The sequence below is a fragment of the Mirounga leonina genome, unplaced genomic scaffold (genome assembly GCF_011800145.1).
Source record: "Mirounga leonina isolate KUSES-001 unplaced genomic scaffold, KU_Mleo_1.0 Mir_448, whole genome shotgun sequence".
Taxonomy (NCBI): domain Eukaryota; kingdom Metazoa; phylum Chordata; class Mammalia; order Carnivora; family Phocidae; genus Mirounga; species Mirounga leonina.
Window position 1 is genome coordinate 2,171,979 of NW_023270758.1, and position 15,353 is coordinate 2,187,331.

General features: G+C 43.2%; 1 protein-coding gene across 1 annotated transcript in view; it reads left to right on the plus strand.

The window, feature by feature from the left end:
- Positions 1-8,255, plus strand: part of CDR2 (cerebellar degeneration related protein 2) — a 27,830-nt gene extending 19,575 nt beyond the window's left edge. The window contains exons 3-5 of the mRNA XM_034988069.1: positions 3,867-4,015; positions 4,274-4,438; positions 6,102-8,255. Coding sequence (XP_034843960.1) covers positions 3,867-4,015; positions 4,274-4,438; positions 6,102-6,966 — 1,179 coding nt within the window. The 3' untranslated portion in view covers positions 6,967-8,255. The remainder of the gene's footprint in view (positions 1-3,866; positions 4,016-4,273; positions 4,439-6,101) is intronic.
- The last annotated feature ends 7,098 nt before the right edge of the window (positions 8,256-15,353 follow it).

A 15,353-nucleotide genomic window follows, 5' to 3' on the forward strand; every position in this document is an offset into this window, starting at 1 on the left:
TCGTCGTAAATTAATAATTAGTGTCTGGTCTGTGCATTAGCCTTTTTTCAGTTTTGGTCAATCAGTCCCAAATAATACTTGAGACCTATATACTTGATATAAAAGTAGCTTGTGAAATTTCTGTACCTATTGTATGTATTCCTGTATTCTAAACCTTTGTTCCTAAGAGATTGAACACCTTCCCATTAGTGACAGGAACCTGCTCTGACATTGCTAGCCAGAGGCAGGGTTAAGGGCCTATTCCTAGGAGAAGCTGGTGGGTGTTGAGGGAGTGAAGAATAAACACAAGTTTCTGTAGGGACTGTGGTTGGTGTGTGCTCACTTACCTTATTCAATACTTTAAGTCCTACAAGATAGGTTAGTCATCGATCCACAACCCCTTATTTTCAATTCTGAACCCAAAAGGCTCTGTAAAACAAGATTATTTTTTTCTTAAGCTTGCAGCAAATTCATTTAGCAACAAACCCTGACCTGAACTGATGGTGTGAGGCTGTTTATAACCCTTATTCATAGTCGTTTTTTTTTTAAGATTTTATTTATTTATTTGACAGACACAGCAAGAGAGGGAACACAAGCAGGGGGAGTGGGAGAAGGAGAAGCAGGCTTCCCAAGGAGCAGGGAGCCCAATGGGGGGGGCTCGATCCCAGGACCCTGGGATCATGGCCTGAGCCGAAGGCAGACACAACATCCGAGCCATCCAGGCGCCCCTATTCATACTTTTCAATGCAGAAATATTAATGCTCAATTACAGGGTGCTGCCCATACCTCACTGAGGATGTTATAAAGTGTATGGTGTGTGTGCCATGTTGTCTTTCTAAAATTTAAAGAACTTTCCAAAAACCTATTTGGCCCCGAGAGTTTCAGATGAGAAAGTTGAAGTAATGAGAGTTAAGTGTTTTCTCAACACGTTGCCACCAAGTTGCATAACTAGATTTTTAAAAAGGTCACATAAGCTTTTATTCAACTCTGCCACATTGTCATTTAAAGAGCCCACTGAAAATCATTTAGCACATTCTTTGAAAGAAGTCTGTTAGCTTTGCAAATACAGTTGCACAGTTGACCCTTGACAACACAGGTTTGAACTGTGTGGGTCCACTTACGCAAGGATTTTTTTCTGATAGAGAACAGTAGTGTAAATGTATTTTCTCTTCCTCATGATTTTTTTTTTTAGGATTTATTTATTTGAGAGAGAGCAAGCACTAGCAGGGGGAGGGGCAGAGGGAGAGGGAGAAGCAGACTCCCCACTGAGCAGGGAGCCCGATTTGGGAGGAGGGGGCTCGATCCCAGGAGCCTGGGATCATGACTTGAGAGGAAGGCAGACGCTTAACCCACTGAGCCACCCAGGTGCCCCTTCTCATGATTTTCTTAACATTTTCTTTTCTCCAGCTTACTTTATTGTAAGAATATGGTATGTAATTCATATAAACATACAAAATGTGTTAATCAACTGCTTATGTTATCAGTAAGGCTTCCAGTCAATAGTAGGCTATTAAAGTCTTGGAGGAGTCAAAAGTTACACAGGGATTTTCGACTGTATGGGAGTTGGTGCCCCTAACCCCATGTTGTTCAAGGATCAACTGTATAGTTGTATAAAAAGCCCCAAGAAAAGTGGGTGGGGTTTTTTTTGTTTTTTTTAAGATTGATTTATTTGAGAGAAAAAGAGTGCAAGTGGGAAGGGCAGAGGAGGAGAGAGAATCCCAAACAGACTCTGCGCTGAGCCGTGGAGCCCAGTGCAGGGCCCAATCTTACGACCCTGAGGTCACAACCTGAGCTGAAATCAAGAGTCACATTCTTAACTGACTGGGCCACCCAGGTACCCAAGACATGACTTTAAAAACACTTTTCTTGGGGCACCTGGGTGGCCCAGTCGGTTAAGCGTCTGACTCTTGGTTTTGGCTCAGGTCATGATTTCAGGGTCATGAGATTGGGCTCCACATTCAGGTCAGAGTCTTGCTTAAGATGCTCTCTCCCTCTTCCCCTCCCCTGTGTGCACGCATGCTCTCTCGAATAAATAAATCAATCTTAAAAAATAAAAGTCATGTCTTGGGACACCTGGATGGCTCAGTCAGTTAAGTGTCTGACTCTTCAGGTCTTGATCTTAGGGTTGTGAATTCAAACCCCACATTGGGCTCCGCACTGGGCATGGAGCCTAGATAGGTAGGTAGGTAGGTAGGTAGATAGATGATAGAATGAATTTAAAGCCGTGTCTTTGGTCTATTACCATTTGATCATTGGTGATGCTTCGAACCTACCTTTTTTCCTCTTTCTAGTTGTGTTCCAGGGAAATATTATGAATATTTCATTTGAAATATATACTGTGTTTCTTTGTCTTCTGGTAGAGTTGAATAGGAGAAGGAATCAATGTAATTTAACACTGAGGCATGAAGACTGTGATTATTCCCCTTTATCCTTGGCCATTTAGAAAGCAATTTTAGCATTACCAGAATAATCTGGCAAATTTCTCATGAATGAGGAGGATTGTTGTGATAACACTCTCACAATATTAAAAATAACAAGAGTCTTTGAATCATAGTAAGCTAAATATCTCTTTCTGGTTAAATTAATGTTATTTTCCCTATTTTTTGGTCCAGAATGGCTTATGTGGAGAAAAAAAATTTGATCTTTTTCCAAGCAAAAAGTCATCTAGGGCGCCTGGGTGGCTCAGTTGGTTAAGCGACTGCCTTCAGCTCAGGTCATGATCCCAGGGTCCTGGGATCGAGTCCCGCATCGGGCTCCCTGCTCTGCGGGGAGCCTGCTTCTCCCTCTCCCACTCCCCCGCTTGTGTTCCCTCTCTCGCTGTGTCTCTCTCTGTCAAATAAATAAATAAAATCTTTAAAAAAAAAAAAGTCATCTAAAATTCTCTACTTTAGGCTTTATTTCTGTAAAACATGGTATTTTTGCTTAAACATCAATCATGTGTTCCATTGCTTTTTCTCTTCTGGGGTTGTCAGTCTCACTTTAGATTTTCTTGTTGAATATTAATTTTATGCATGTATTATGCTTTGTAAGAGTAGACCAGCCTCATGATACATAGGATATTGGTAAGCATTAAGAAAAGTAAGCATGTAAAGGATGGCCTGTACTTATTTCCTATTAGATAAGTATTTTAATTGGGATTTAAAGTTTTTCTTCACATAAACCTGTGGTATTGTGATATAATGAAAATCATGTATTTGATCTTCATCTCTAGTTCCTGGCACAGAGCTTCTAAAACACTTGGAATTTCCTGAGTGATAGGATGGGAACTGGTTGCCGGAAGGAATACAGCCATGTTATTAGAGGGTTAGAACCATCAGTCCAACCCCCAGCCTGTAGGGGGAGAGGACAGGGGCTGGAGATTGAGTTCAGTCACCGTGGCCAGTGATGTTATCAGTCATGCCTATGCAGTGAAGCTTCAATAAAACCCTGAAACAAGGAACACACGAACGTGCTGGGAGGGTGGTGCGTCTGGAGAGGGCGTGGCAGCTCGGCACTACTCTTCACCCCCCATACTTGGCCCTGTGCATCTCTCGCATGTGGCTCTTCCTGAGTCAGTCAGTGGAAGTAAAGTGATTTCCTGAGTTCTGTGAGTTATTGTAGTGAATTATTGAACCTGAGGGGAGATTGTGGAAACCTTCAAATTTGCAGCTGGTTGGTCAGAAGAAGTGCAGGTGGTCTCTGGGTCTTGGAGCTGGTGTCTGAGGTGGGACAGTGGTATGGGACCAAGTGGCGTCACTACAGGTAGGTGGCGTCAGAATTGAATTGTAGGATACCCAGTTGGTGTATCTGGGTATTCTCTCTGAGAGAATCAGAGAGTCGGTGTTAGAACGCTGCCGGTATTTTGTCTGTTTAATGTATAACCTGGTCACAATCATTTTCTCTTACAGTATCTGACCAAGCAGGTGGAGCTTCTACGGCAGATGAACGAACAGCATGCAAAGGTTTATGAGCAATTAGATGTCACAGCAAGGGAACTGGAAGAAACAAATCAAAAGCTAGTTGCTGACAGCAAGGCCTCACAGCAAAAGATTCTGAGGTAAATTTTCTAGAATCCACTGAGGAAGCCCCAGGGGGAAGTCATTTAGTATAAACTAGAAGAGAATGTGGCTGTAGTGGGTTTGGGTCAGTATGGGGTACGGTTTAATTTAATTCTTTATGGAGAACAGAGATTAAATAGAAGTCCTTTCCAATTAAGAAAGCCCAGTTTGAGTGGTTGGCAACTAATCTCTACTCACTGCTTATGCCCTTAATTTAATATGACAAGCAGCAAATGGCTTCTGTCTGTTCCTCATAGTCTGACCGAAACAATCGAATGCCTACAAACCAACATTGATCACCTCCAGAGCCAAGTGGAGGAGCTGAAGTCATCTGGCCAAGGAAGAAGGAGCCAGGGGAAATGTGACCAGGAGAAATCGGCACCCAGCTTCTCGTGTCTGAAAGAGCTGTATGACCTCCGCCAGTAAGAGCCTGCCCTTCTATGGCATTGATGAGCAGGGGAGCATCTCACGTCCGCGACACATTCTGGACTCCAGTAGATTAAAAGTACCCTTTTATGAATGCTACTTGGCAATTAGACTACCAGTGGTTTGAGCAAAACCACTTAAACATACAACTGATAGAGTTCTTGGGTATTAGTAATTCTGCAAAAATTTATTTTTGAAAGCCTTGGGAATATTCATTTCAATGCTTTTCACGTGTTAGGTCTTTAAATTAAAGTGTAGTACTTCTGATAGACTACAGGTTTTGGGATTGTATTTCACATTAGAGTGGAAAAAATCGAGATTTCAATAAAACAAGTTTTTTCCTACAGAAATGCCTTTATACTTTAGAGTTAAGAGACTGAATATTTAAGAACTACTTCTTGGGGGCGCTTGGGTGGCTCAGTTGGTTGGGCGACTGCCTTCGGCTCAGGTCATGATCCTGGAGTCCCGGGATCGAGGCCCGCATCGGGCTCCCTGCTCGGCAGGGAGTCTGCTTCTCCCTCTGACCCTCCTCCCTCTCATGCTCTCTGTCTCTCATTCTCTCTGTCTCAAATAAATAAATAAAATCTTAAAAAAAAAAAAAAAAAACTACTTCTTGGGCGCCTGGGTGGCTCAGATGGTTGAGCGTCTGCCTTCGGCTCAGGTCATGATCCCAGGGTCCTGGGATCAAGTCCCGCATCGGGCTCTCTGCTCCTTGGGAGCCTGCTTCTCCCTCTGCCTCTCTCTCTCTCTCTCTCTGTCTCTCATGAATAAATGAATAAAATCTTTAAAAAAAAACTACTTCTTGAACACCTTTTATATGGCAGGTGCTATGCCAGACATGAGGAGTGGTGAGCAAAATAGACCCAGTTCCTGCCCTCATACTTTCAGTCTCAGGGAGAGGCCAATACAAATCATCACACAAATAAACACAGGTAAAAGTTACCTAGGACTCTGCACGGGAGAGCTACTGGCTTCTGCATTTGGTAGGCTCTCAACCTTGACTGTTCATCAAGTCACGTTGGAGTTTTTCAACAGAAATACCAGTGAGTGCCTCAGGCCTAAATCAGGATCTCTGAATGCTGGTAAAAAGCTGCCCAGGTGATTCTGATATGCAGCCAAGGTTAAGAACCACTGAGCCTTTCTAATTTCCTTGACATGTATCAGTCATATATCTGGGCTTTGAGAATGAGTGTTCTGTAGTACTTTTATTTTGTATTTATTTTTTTTATTGTTAAAGATTTTATTTATTTGTCAGCACAAGTAGGGGGAACGGCAGGCAAAGGGAGAAGCAGGCTCCCCGCTGAGCAGGGAGCCCGATGCGGGACTCGATCCCGGGACTCCAGGATCATGACCTGAGCAGAAGGCAGACGCTTAATCAACTGAGCCACCCAGGTGCCCCTCTGTAGTACTTTTAATGGTTAAAAAAATAGTCCCCAAAATTGTTTTCTTATGTGTGTTTATTTGCTAGCCTTACACAGTTTCATTTTAACCACTGCTCTAGTGTAGAATAGGCAAAAAATTGATCACTGTCACAGTTCCTCAAAAATACGGAGTAAAAAAAAAAATCAGTCTCCCTCTTTTCATTCCCAGTTGCCCTGTGTAACATATATACTTTTTTTTTTTTTTGGTGATACATTCTTTTCAACATTTTTCTTCTAGACACTTTGTGTATGATCATGTGTTTGCCGAGAAGATCACTTCCTTACAAAGTCAGCAAAGCCCCGATGAAGAAGAAAATGAGCACTTGAAGAAAACCGTGACGATGTTGCAGGCCCAGCTGAGCCTGGAGCGGCAGAAGCGGGTGACTCTGGAGGAGGAATATGGGCTTGTGCTCAAGGAGAACAGTGAGCTGGAACAGCAGCTGGGAGCCACGGACGCCTGCCGAGCACGGGCGCTGGAATTGGAGGCTGAGGTGGCGGAGATGCGGCAGCTGCTGCAGTCGGAGCGCCCTTTTGTGAGCGGCGTCGAGAAGCTGGTGGCCGACTCTCTGTTCCTCCCTTTCAAAGACCACAGCCAGAGCCTGCTAGAGGAGATGTCTGTGCTGCAGCCGGAGGCACACCGGAAGCCGCTCAAGCGCTGCAGCAGTGAGACGGTGCTCAGCAGCTTGGCCGGGGGGGACATCGTGAGGGGCCACGAGGAGACCTGCATCCGGAGGGCCAAGGCCGTGAAGCAGAGGGGCATCTCCCTTCTGCACGAAGTGGACACTCAGTACAGTGCCCTGAAGGTGAAGTATGAGGAGCTGCTGAGGAAGTGCCAGCAGGAGGAGGACTCCCTGTCCCACAAGGCGGTGCAGACCTCCAGGGCCCTGGCCAAAGACCTGGCCGGGACGAACGCCCCGCCTGAGCCCAGCACCGGCAGCTGGGAGCCAGCCTCTGTTACGCCGGAGCCCGTCAGTTCCCCCCCCAGCACAGCACCTCCGGAATACAAAGCGCTCTTTAAGGAGATCTTTAGTTGCATCAGGAAAACTAAGCAGGAAATAGATGAACAGAGAACAAAATACCGATCTCTTTCCTCTCATTCCTAATTCAGCCTCCAGCTCTACTACTAACTTGTCTGTCTGCTTTCACCTCTCTCTCCCACCCCGACAAGTGTTTGTAAACCCCACAGCCTGATAGTGCTCATGACGTTTGCCTCGTTGTTTGGCTTACTTAGCAGCTGCGAACAGCAGTGGGGAAAGAAGGTGGCTGCCAGCTGGTGTCAGTTCTATAATCCAGTTCCATTTAAGCTCCTCAGGAAATCCCACGACAGACTGGCCTCTGGCTGGCACGCTGATTAGGTTGTGATTCCTTGAAAAGCCCTAGAACCAGTGGATGGGTAGATCCATGCTCCTAAGGGAGGCAGGCCTGGAGTTACTATAGTATATAGTACATAGTGTGTGGTATATCGGGGCAAAAGGGCAGAGCTGAAACAAAACTAAGGCAACTCCTACCGCCTCCTTGCTTCTCAAAACTGCAGAAATCAGATGGCTGCCCAAATGAAGTAGCTTTCACAAACACTGTTGGATACTGTGAATTCATTAAGAAGAATGTCCAGGAGAAACCAGGGGTCTAATCCAAAATAAATGGCCTTAACAAATACTCCGAGCCTTGAGCTTTGTTACATCCGCTACCAGTTGAGCTGTGACTGACAAGTCATCATCATGCATCTAAATCCAACCGATACCAAACTGAAAGGCAAGCTCTGGTTTGACCACAGTCAGCTTGTGCACAGAGGCCCTAGAGGGCCTCCACCCCCTCCTTCAGATGTTTGTGCTCAAAGCTGTAATGGTTAGCATAGGCAAGTATGTAAGTCATTCTTAAAGTCAAACTAAAGAAGCAAGATCAAACCCCTCACTCCTACTGTGTTGTCCGAGCTAAGCTGACTGCCCTTACTCAGTTCCTGTGGTTCCTAGAAATGTTTTTGACTTGCTGCAGAAATTCCTGTCTGCTCCTTTACTAAACAGTATTGTTCTGTGGGAATCTACTCATCTTCTCACTTGCATACTTTTAATTTAAAACTATTTAAAAGAACTGAAGGTCCAGTTATTGTATATATTTTTCTAAAAACCAAATAAAACTACCTATGAAAATGAACAAATGGATCACTTGCTTATTTTAAGCTGAAGCCCTTTTACTGTTATAACCAACTTTCCATTTTTTTTCTTCCAACAGATAGCTCTGAGATTTGATCATGATTTATTTCTATTTTTTCCCTTTCTTTGGGATTCTCATATTGTGTTCATTAGAATATATGATTGAAAAATACTTTCGGGCGCCTGGGTGGCTCAGTTGGTTAAGCGACTGCCTTCGGTTCAGGTCATGATCCCAGGGTCCTGGGATCAGCCCCGCATCGAGCTCCCTGCTCAGCGGGAAGCCTGCTTCTCCCTCTCCCACTCCCCCTGCTTGTGTTCCCTCTCGCTGTGTCTCTCTCTGTCAAATAAATAAATAAAAAATCTTAAAAAAAAAAAGCAAAACTTTCAAATGTATATACTTTATATATAAATGTTTACTATTTTAGAAATGTCAGACCTGGTTCTTAATTAGTAGCATTTGACTCAAAACATTTGATCATTCAATCATGGGAAAGACACTTCGCAGTATTTAAACATGAAAATGAGCACTAAATCTACATTTTGCTTTCATTTTGAGAAACAATACGACGAGTTTGTAAAGGAAGTCACCTTGTTTGACCTCCCAGCTCCTCCCCAGGATCAACTAGTTACTAGTTTCTTGTATATTCTTCCAAAATATTCTGTGCACACATTAGTACATGAGTATGTTTCGATCGGCCTGTGTTCTTAAACAAAAGCGTACACACCGCCAGCTGCCAGCACTGTAGCTTCCGTTTTCACCAAACCGTGCGTCTCTGAAACGTTTGTCTGACCATCTACACTCTTTATGATAGTACGATAGCATCACATCTGGATAGAAACTCCGCATGTACATTTAACCAGTGGGTACAGTTGAGGAAAGAAGGAGGCTGCTGGTGCCCGCTCTACAGCCCAGTCTGTTTAAGCTCCTCAGGAAATCCCACGACAGACTGGCCTCTGGCTGGTGCACTGATGGTGTGTGTGTATCACATATCATGTATATATATCGTATATATAGCCATATATAAGAATCCATTTAAGTAGTCCCTGTATCTCTGGACATTTATGCATCTAGAAGATAAATCATTAGAAGGGAAGAAAAAAGGAGCATTTTGCTATGACTGTCTATCAATTTACTGATCCCCCAGCTCCCAGCCCCCACCAATATAGGAGGATGCCCAGTAAAGTTTCTGACCCTTACCAAACTAATGGAAGAAAAGTGGGGTTTCCTTGTGGTTTAAATTTCATTTATTAAGGTTGAATATTTTAGGGCACCTGGGTGGCTCAGATGGTTAAGCGTCTGCCTTCGGCTCAGGTCATGATCTCAGGGTCCTGGGATCGAGTCCCGCATCGGGCTCCCTGCTCCTCGGGAGCCTGCTTCTCCCTCTGCCTCTCTCTCTGTCATGAATAAATAAATAAAATCTTTAAAAAAAATAAAATAAATAAAAAAGGTTGAATATTTTATAATCTGTTACAAGGCCATGTGTATTATCTCTTACCTATTTTTCTTTTTTTAAAAGATTTTATTTGTCAGCACAAGCAGGGGTAGTGGCAGGGAGAGGGAGAAGCAGGCTCCCCGCTGAGCCAGGAGCCCGATGTGGGGCTCGATCTCAGGACCCTGGGATCATGACCCGAGCCGAAGGCAGACCCTTAACCAACTGAGCCACCCAGGCGCCCCTGCCTATTTTTCTTATTTAAGAGCTCTAGCACTGAGGAAATTCATTTTGTAATTAGAAATTACAAATATTCTGTTTATCTTAATTTTACCTTATTGGCATTTTGTCAAGCAACATTTTTATGTGGTTATATTAATCTTTTAATACTTTTTTGTTCTTGACAGGTGTTTGATCCACCTGAACTTCATTTTTTTTCTTTTTATTGTGGTAAAAATACACTTACAACAATTACTATCTTAACCATTTTTTTTAATTTTTTTATTCTTATGTTAATCCCCATACATTACATCATTAGTTTTAGATGAAGTGTTCCATGATTCCATTGTTTGTGCATAACACCCAGTGCTCCATGCAGAATGTGCCCTCCTCAATACCCACCACCAGGCTAACCCATCCTCCCACCCCCCTCCCCTCTAGAACCCTGTTTGTTTTTCAGAGTCCATCGTCTCTCATGGTTCGTCTACCCCTCCGATTTCCCCCGCTTCATTCTTCCCCTCCCGCTACCTTCTTCTTCTTTTTTTTTTCTTAACCTATATTGCATTATTTGTTTCAGAGGTACAGATCTGAGATTCAACAGTCTTGCACAATTCACAGCGCTTACCAGAGCACATACGCTCCCCAGTGTCTATCACCCAGTCACCCCATCCCTCCCACCCCACCCCCCACTCCAACAACACTCAGTTTGTTTCCTGCGATTAAGAATTCCTCATATCAGTGAGATCTATCTTAACCATTTTTAAGTGTAAAGTTGCTAAATAAATTCACATTCTTGTGCAACTATCACTACCATTCATCCCCATGACTCTTCATTTTTAAACATGAAACTAGACCCCTTCAACTCCCCATTTTCCCATTCTCCCCTTCCCCCGTCTGTGGCAACTACCATTATACTTTTCTGTCTTAATGATTCTGTCTACACTAAGTACCTCACAGAAGTGGAATCATGCAGAATTTGTCTTATTTCACTGAGTATAATAACTTGCAAGTTTCATCTGTGTTGTAGCATATTGAGTTTCCTTTTTAAGCCTGAATACTATTCTAGATGTATATGCCACATTTTGTTTATCCACCCATCAGTGGACACTTGGGTTGTTTACATGTTTTAGCTATTGTGACTAATGCTGGTATGAACATGTGTGTACAAGTATGTCTTTGAGGTCCTGCTTTCAATTCTTTTGAACATATACTCAGAAGTGGAATTGCTGGGTCATATGGTAATTGTTTTTAATGGTTTTTTTTTTCAAGATTTTATTCATTTGTCAGAGGGCATGCACAAGCAGGGAGAGTGGCAGGCTGAGCAAAGAGCCCAATGCGGGACTCGATCCCAGGACCCTGAGATCATGACCTGAGCCGAAGGCAGACGCTTAACTGACTGAGCTACCCAGTATTACTTTGAGTAATACTGATATTTTATTTTTTAAGATTTTATTTATTTATTTGAGAGAGAGAGAATGAAAGACAGCATGAGAGGGAGGAGGGTCAGAGGGAGAAGCAGACCCCCTGCAGAGCAGGGAGCCCAATGCAGGGCTCGATCCCAGGACCCTGGGATCATGACCTGAGCCGAAGGTAGATGCCTAACGACCTAGCCATCCAGGCGCCCCTCTCCCTCACTTTCGAAGGACAATTTTACTGGATATAGGGTTCTTGGTTGACAGTTTTTATTATTGTTTTTGAAACACTTTGTATCTATCGGCCCACTGTGTTGTGGCCTCCAGAGTTTCTAACGAGAAGTCTTTTGATCATCTTATTGAGGATCCCCCTGTGTGTGAGGATTTGCTTTTCTGTGGCTTTTCAGAATTCCCTTTGGCTTTTGAAAGTTTGATTATAATGTGTCTCAGTGGGTCTGAGTTTTTCTTGGAGTTTGTTGAGCTGCTTGAATGTTTATCTTCATGCCTTTTCATCAAGTTTGGGAAGTCTTCAGCCATTATTTCTTCATATATTCTCTGCTCCTTTCTCTCTCCTTCTGGACTCCCTCAATGTATATATTGGTCTTTTTAGTGGTGTCACACAGGTTCCTTAGGTTCTGCTCACTTTCCTTCACAGTTTTTGTTTCTCAGATGCAGTAAATTTTTTTTTTTTTTTAAGATTTTATTTATTTGACAGAGAGAGAGAGACAGTGAGCGCGGGAACACAAGCAGGGGGAGTGGGAAAGGGAGAAGCAGGCTTCCCGCGGAGCAGGGAGCCCGACGTGGGGCTCGATCCCAGGACCCCGGGATCATGACCTGAGCCGAAGGCAGATGCTTAATGACTGAGCCACCCAGGCGCCCCATCAGATGGGAGTAATTTCTATCATCTTATCTTCAAGTTTGCTGATTCTTTCTCCTACTTGCTCAAATCTGCCTTTGAATCCCTCTAGTGAATTTTTCATTTCCATTACTGTGCTTTTCAGTCCCAGAGTTACTGTGGTTTTCTCTTTAGTTCTATCATTTCCATTTTGTTCACACATTTTCTTGACTGTCTCTACATCCTCTTGTTCTTTTGAGGTCTTTAAAACACATTGTCTTAAGGTCTTTGTCTACTATATCTGCCGCTAGGCCTTTCAGGGACAGTTTCTGTTTTTTTCCTTTGAGTGCCCCATATTTTCCTGGTTTTGTATGCCTTGTGATTTTTTTCAACAGCAGGCATTTGAATCTGATGATGTGGTAACTCTGGGAGTCAGATTCTCACCCTTTTCCAAGTTGTGCTGGTTTTATTGGTTGTTTTTGTTCCTTAAATTGTTGCAGGCTGTGTCTGTGCTGAGGATTAGCCTGAGGTGTAAACCTAAGGTCTTCTCAGGTCTTTTCTGAGCCTTTCCCTGGGCATGCATAGTCGCTTTCTAGTTTTCTCTGTATATGCGATCAATTTTTAAAAATATCCTAGTTTTTAATGTCTCCCCAAAGGGCAAAAAGTGAAGAATGAATGGGGTGGGGAGGGGAGCATGGCAGTCTTTTAAATCCCCTGGCAGTCCCTTCAGCCTCAGCTGGAGAAACTTGCAACAGTGGGGGGAGGCGTGACACTGGCTTCCCGCCCCTGCACCTGTGGCCAGTGGCAGCAATCAGAACAGATCTCTGATCTTTCAAGAGTCTTTTTGCCCACGCAGGTTCCTGCAAGCTGTTGCAAGCTGCTCCACGAATATGGCTAGTGGTGGGGTACTTGCTACTGTGCTAGGGGCCAGAGTGGGCCCAAACTGCCGGCAAGGGACAGTCCTGGCTCTCCCTGGAAGTTACAGGCTCTGGAGTTCTAAAATGGTTGCGTTAGACAAATTCTGCCTGTGCAATTGGTGTCGAGGTCAGGAGAGATTTCTGGTGCTTCTCATTCCACCATCTTTCCAGAATCTTCCTCAACTTCACCTATTCCTCATCACTTGAAATCACCTGAATCAGTTCTAAATTTCCACATGAATTTGAACCTGTTTATGTTCTAGGATTTAGTTTTTATGCATCTATGGCAGTTTTTAATTGCTGTTATAGCTTGATATTTTCCTGTTAAGAGACTATTGCCCTCATTGCTCCTTCAGAATTTCCCTGGCTTTTTTTTCCCCCCCGTTTTTTCCTATATGAACTTTAAAGTTAGCTTGTCTGGTTCTTGGAGGTAAATGGTTATTGGGATTAAGTTTAAAAATTTAATTTAACCAAGTACAGACTATAACACAAAGACTTCAATCCAAAAACATGGGTTTATGCCTTCCCATTTGTTCCAGTGGTCTTTGTGTCTCGGTTTTCAAATTTTTATCACTTAAGTCCTATAGATTTTAGAAGGTTCACCTCCTGAGTATTCTTTCCTTCTGTTAAAACATACATATACACACACACATATATAATCTGTATATGTATGTGTTATCATTTTTAAGATTTTATTTGAGAGTGCACACACAAGCAGGGGAGGGGCAGAGGGAGAGGGAGAAGCAGACTCCCTGCTGAGCAAGGACCCCCCCCCAACTCGGGGTTCCACCCCAGGACCCTGGGATTGTGACCTGAGCAGAAGGCAGACTCTTAACCAACTGAGCCACCCAGGTCTCTATACCCACTGTGGGGCTTGAACTTATGACTCGAAGATCAAGAGTTGAATGCTCTTCCAACTGAGCCAGCCAGGCCACCCCACCTCTGTTATATTTTCTAACTGTAGTTGCATATAGGAAAGCTACTGACTCCAGTTATTTTGTTGAATGTTTTTCGGAGTAGCTTTTAGTTGATTCTGTTGACATAGCTGAAAAAAAAGTTTTGTTTTTAAGTAATCTCCATACCCAACATGGGGCTTGAACTCAAAACCCGAGATTGAGTCACATGCTCCACCAAACCAGCCAGGCAACCTGAAAGTTTTGACTTTTTGTCTGTTTTGTTAGACAAAATTAATTTGTCTAAGTGTTTAATTTTAACTTAATCCTTTGCCTAATTGCTCTAAGTAGTATACCCAGGATATTAACTATGGTGAGTAAACATATATCTCAATCCTAAGGAGTATGTGAAGTGTTTGATTTAGCAGGTTAACTTTTTACCATTTTAATGAGGTTAATGAGAATCCACCTACTCCTATTTTAAGAACTTATATCTGAAATGAATTGTAGATCTCAATCCCAGAGACGATTTTTCCCCCTTCTCATTTAGCTTATTCTTGGTATGAGCTGCATTGTAGACATGCCCTGACACCACCCGTGCATTTCTTTTTTTTTTTTTAAAGATTTTATTTGACAGAGAGAGACACAGTGAGTGAGGGAACACAAGCAGGGGGAGTGGGAGAGGGAGAAGCAGACTCCCCGCCAAGCAGGGAGCCTGATGCGGGGCTTGATTCCAGGACCCCGGGACCATGACCTGAGCTGAAGGCAGACGCTTTTTAACGACTGAGCCACCCAGGCGCCTCACCACCCCTGCATTTCTGTGACAGTAAGTTATTCCCAATATCCTCACCCTTTGCAAGACATCTTAGGGTGGTTATTTTTTTAACATGCTACTGCAGTCTACTACTAAGGATTTTAATTCCTGTCATGCTTTGTCAGGTTTTAAATCAATACTTCAGAAGCTATTTGGAGGCTCATTACATGCTGAAGTTTAACCCTTGCATTTGTCATAAAGATGTGATCATAGTTCAGCCATGAAAATACCTGGACCTTTTCTTCTCTAATAACTGGTCTGTTGTAATTTTCTTCCCAACCAGTTTTAAGGCTTATGTCATTTTCCTTCATCGGTTGGTATACCTTACATTAATTTTTACACCTTGTTTTTAACAACTCTTTCCTATATTCCTTACGTTTATTTACTTTACTATTTGAATTTAGCGTTTAACTCCTCCGTCCTTATCAGTGTGTTTCAGGTTATGACTCCCCACGAGCCCCATAATTCCCTGTGGTCACTCTCCATCTCAGCTTCACACCATGACGAGTCTTCCCTTTATAAGGGGCTCATACAAGAGCTGAACAAACTCTCAATCAACTTCAGAAATTTTTTTACTCTTTTCAGGCTCATGTTTGTTAACAATTAGTACCAAGAACATAATATACCACCATCCTGTTGAACTAGATTACCAAATATTAGATGTTTTTCTTTTTGGTGGTGGGGCATGCACACGCCCTCACCTAAACCTTCAGACAGTGGCTCTAAGTGCCCAAACCAGATCGTGGAAAACGCCTGAGGGAGCAGAATTTCACATCTTGCCCACCCCAACTTACTCTAATTTTTTTTTCCCTAATCCTCT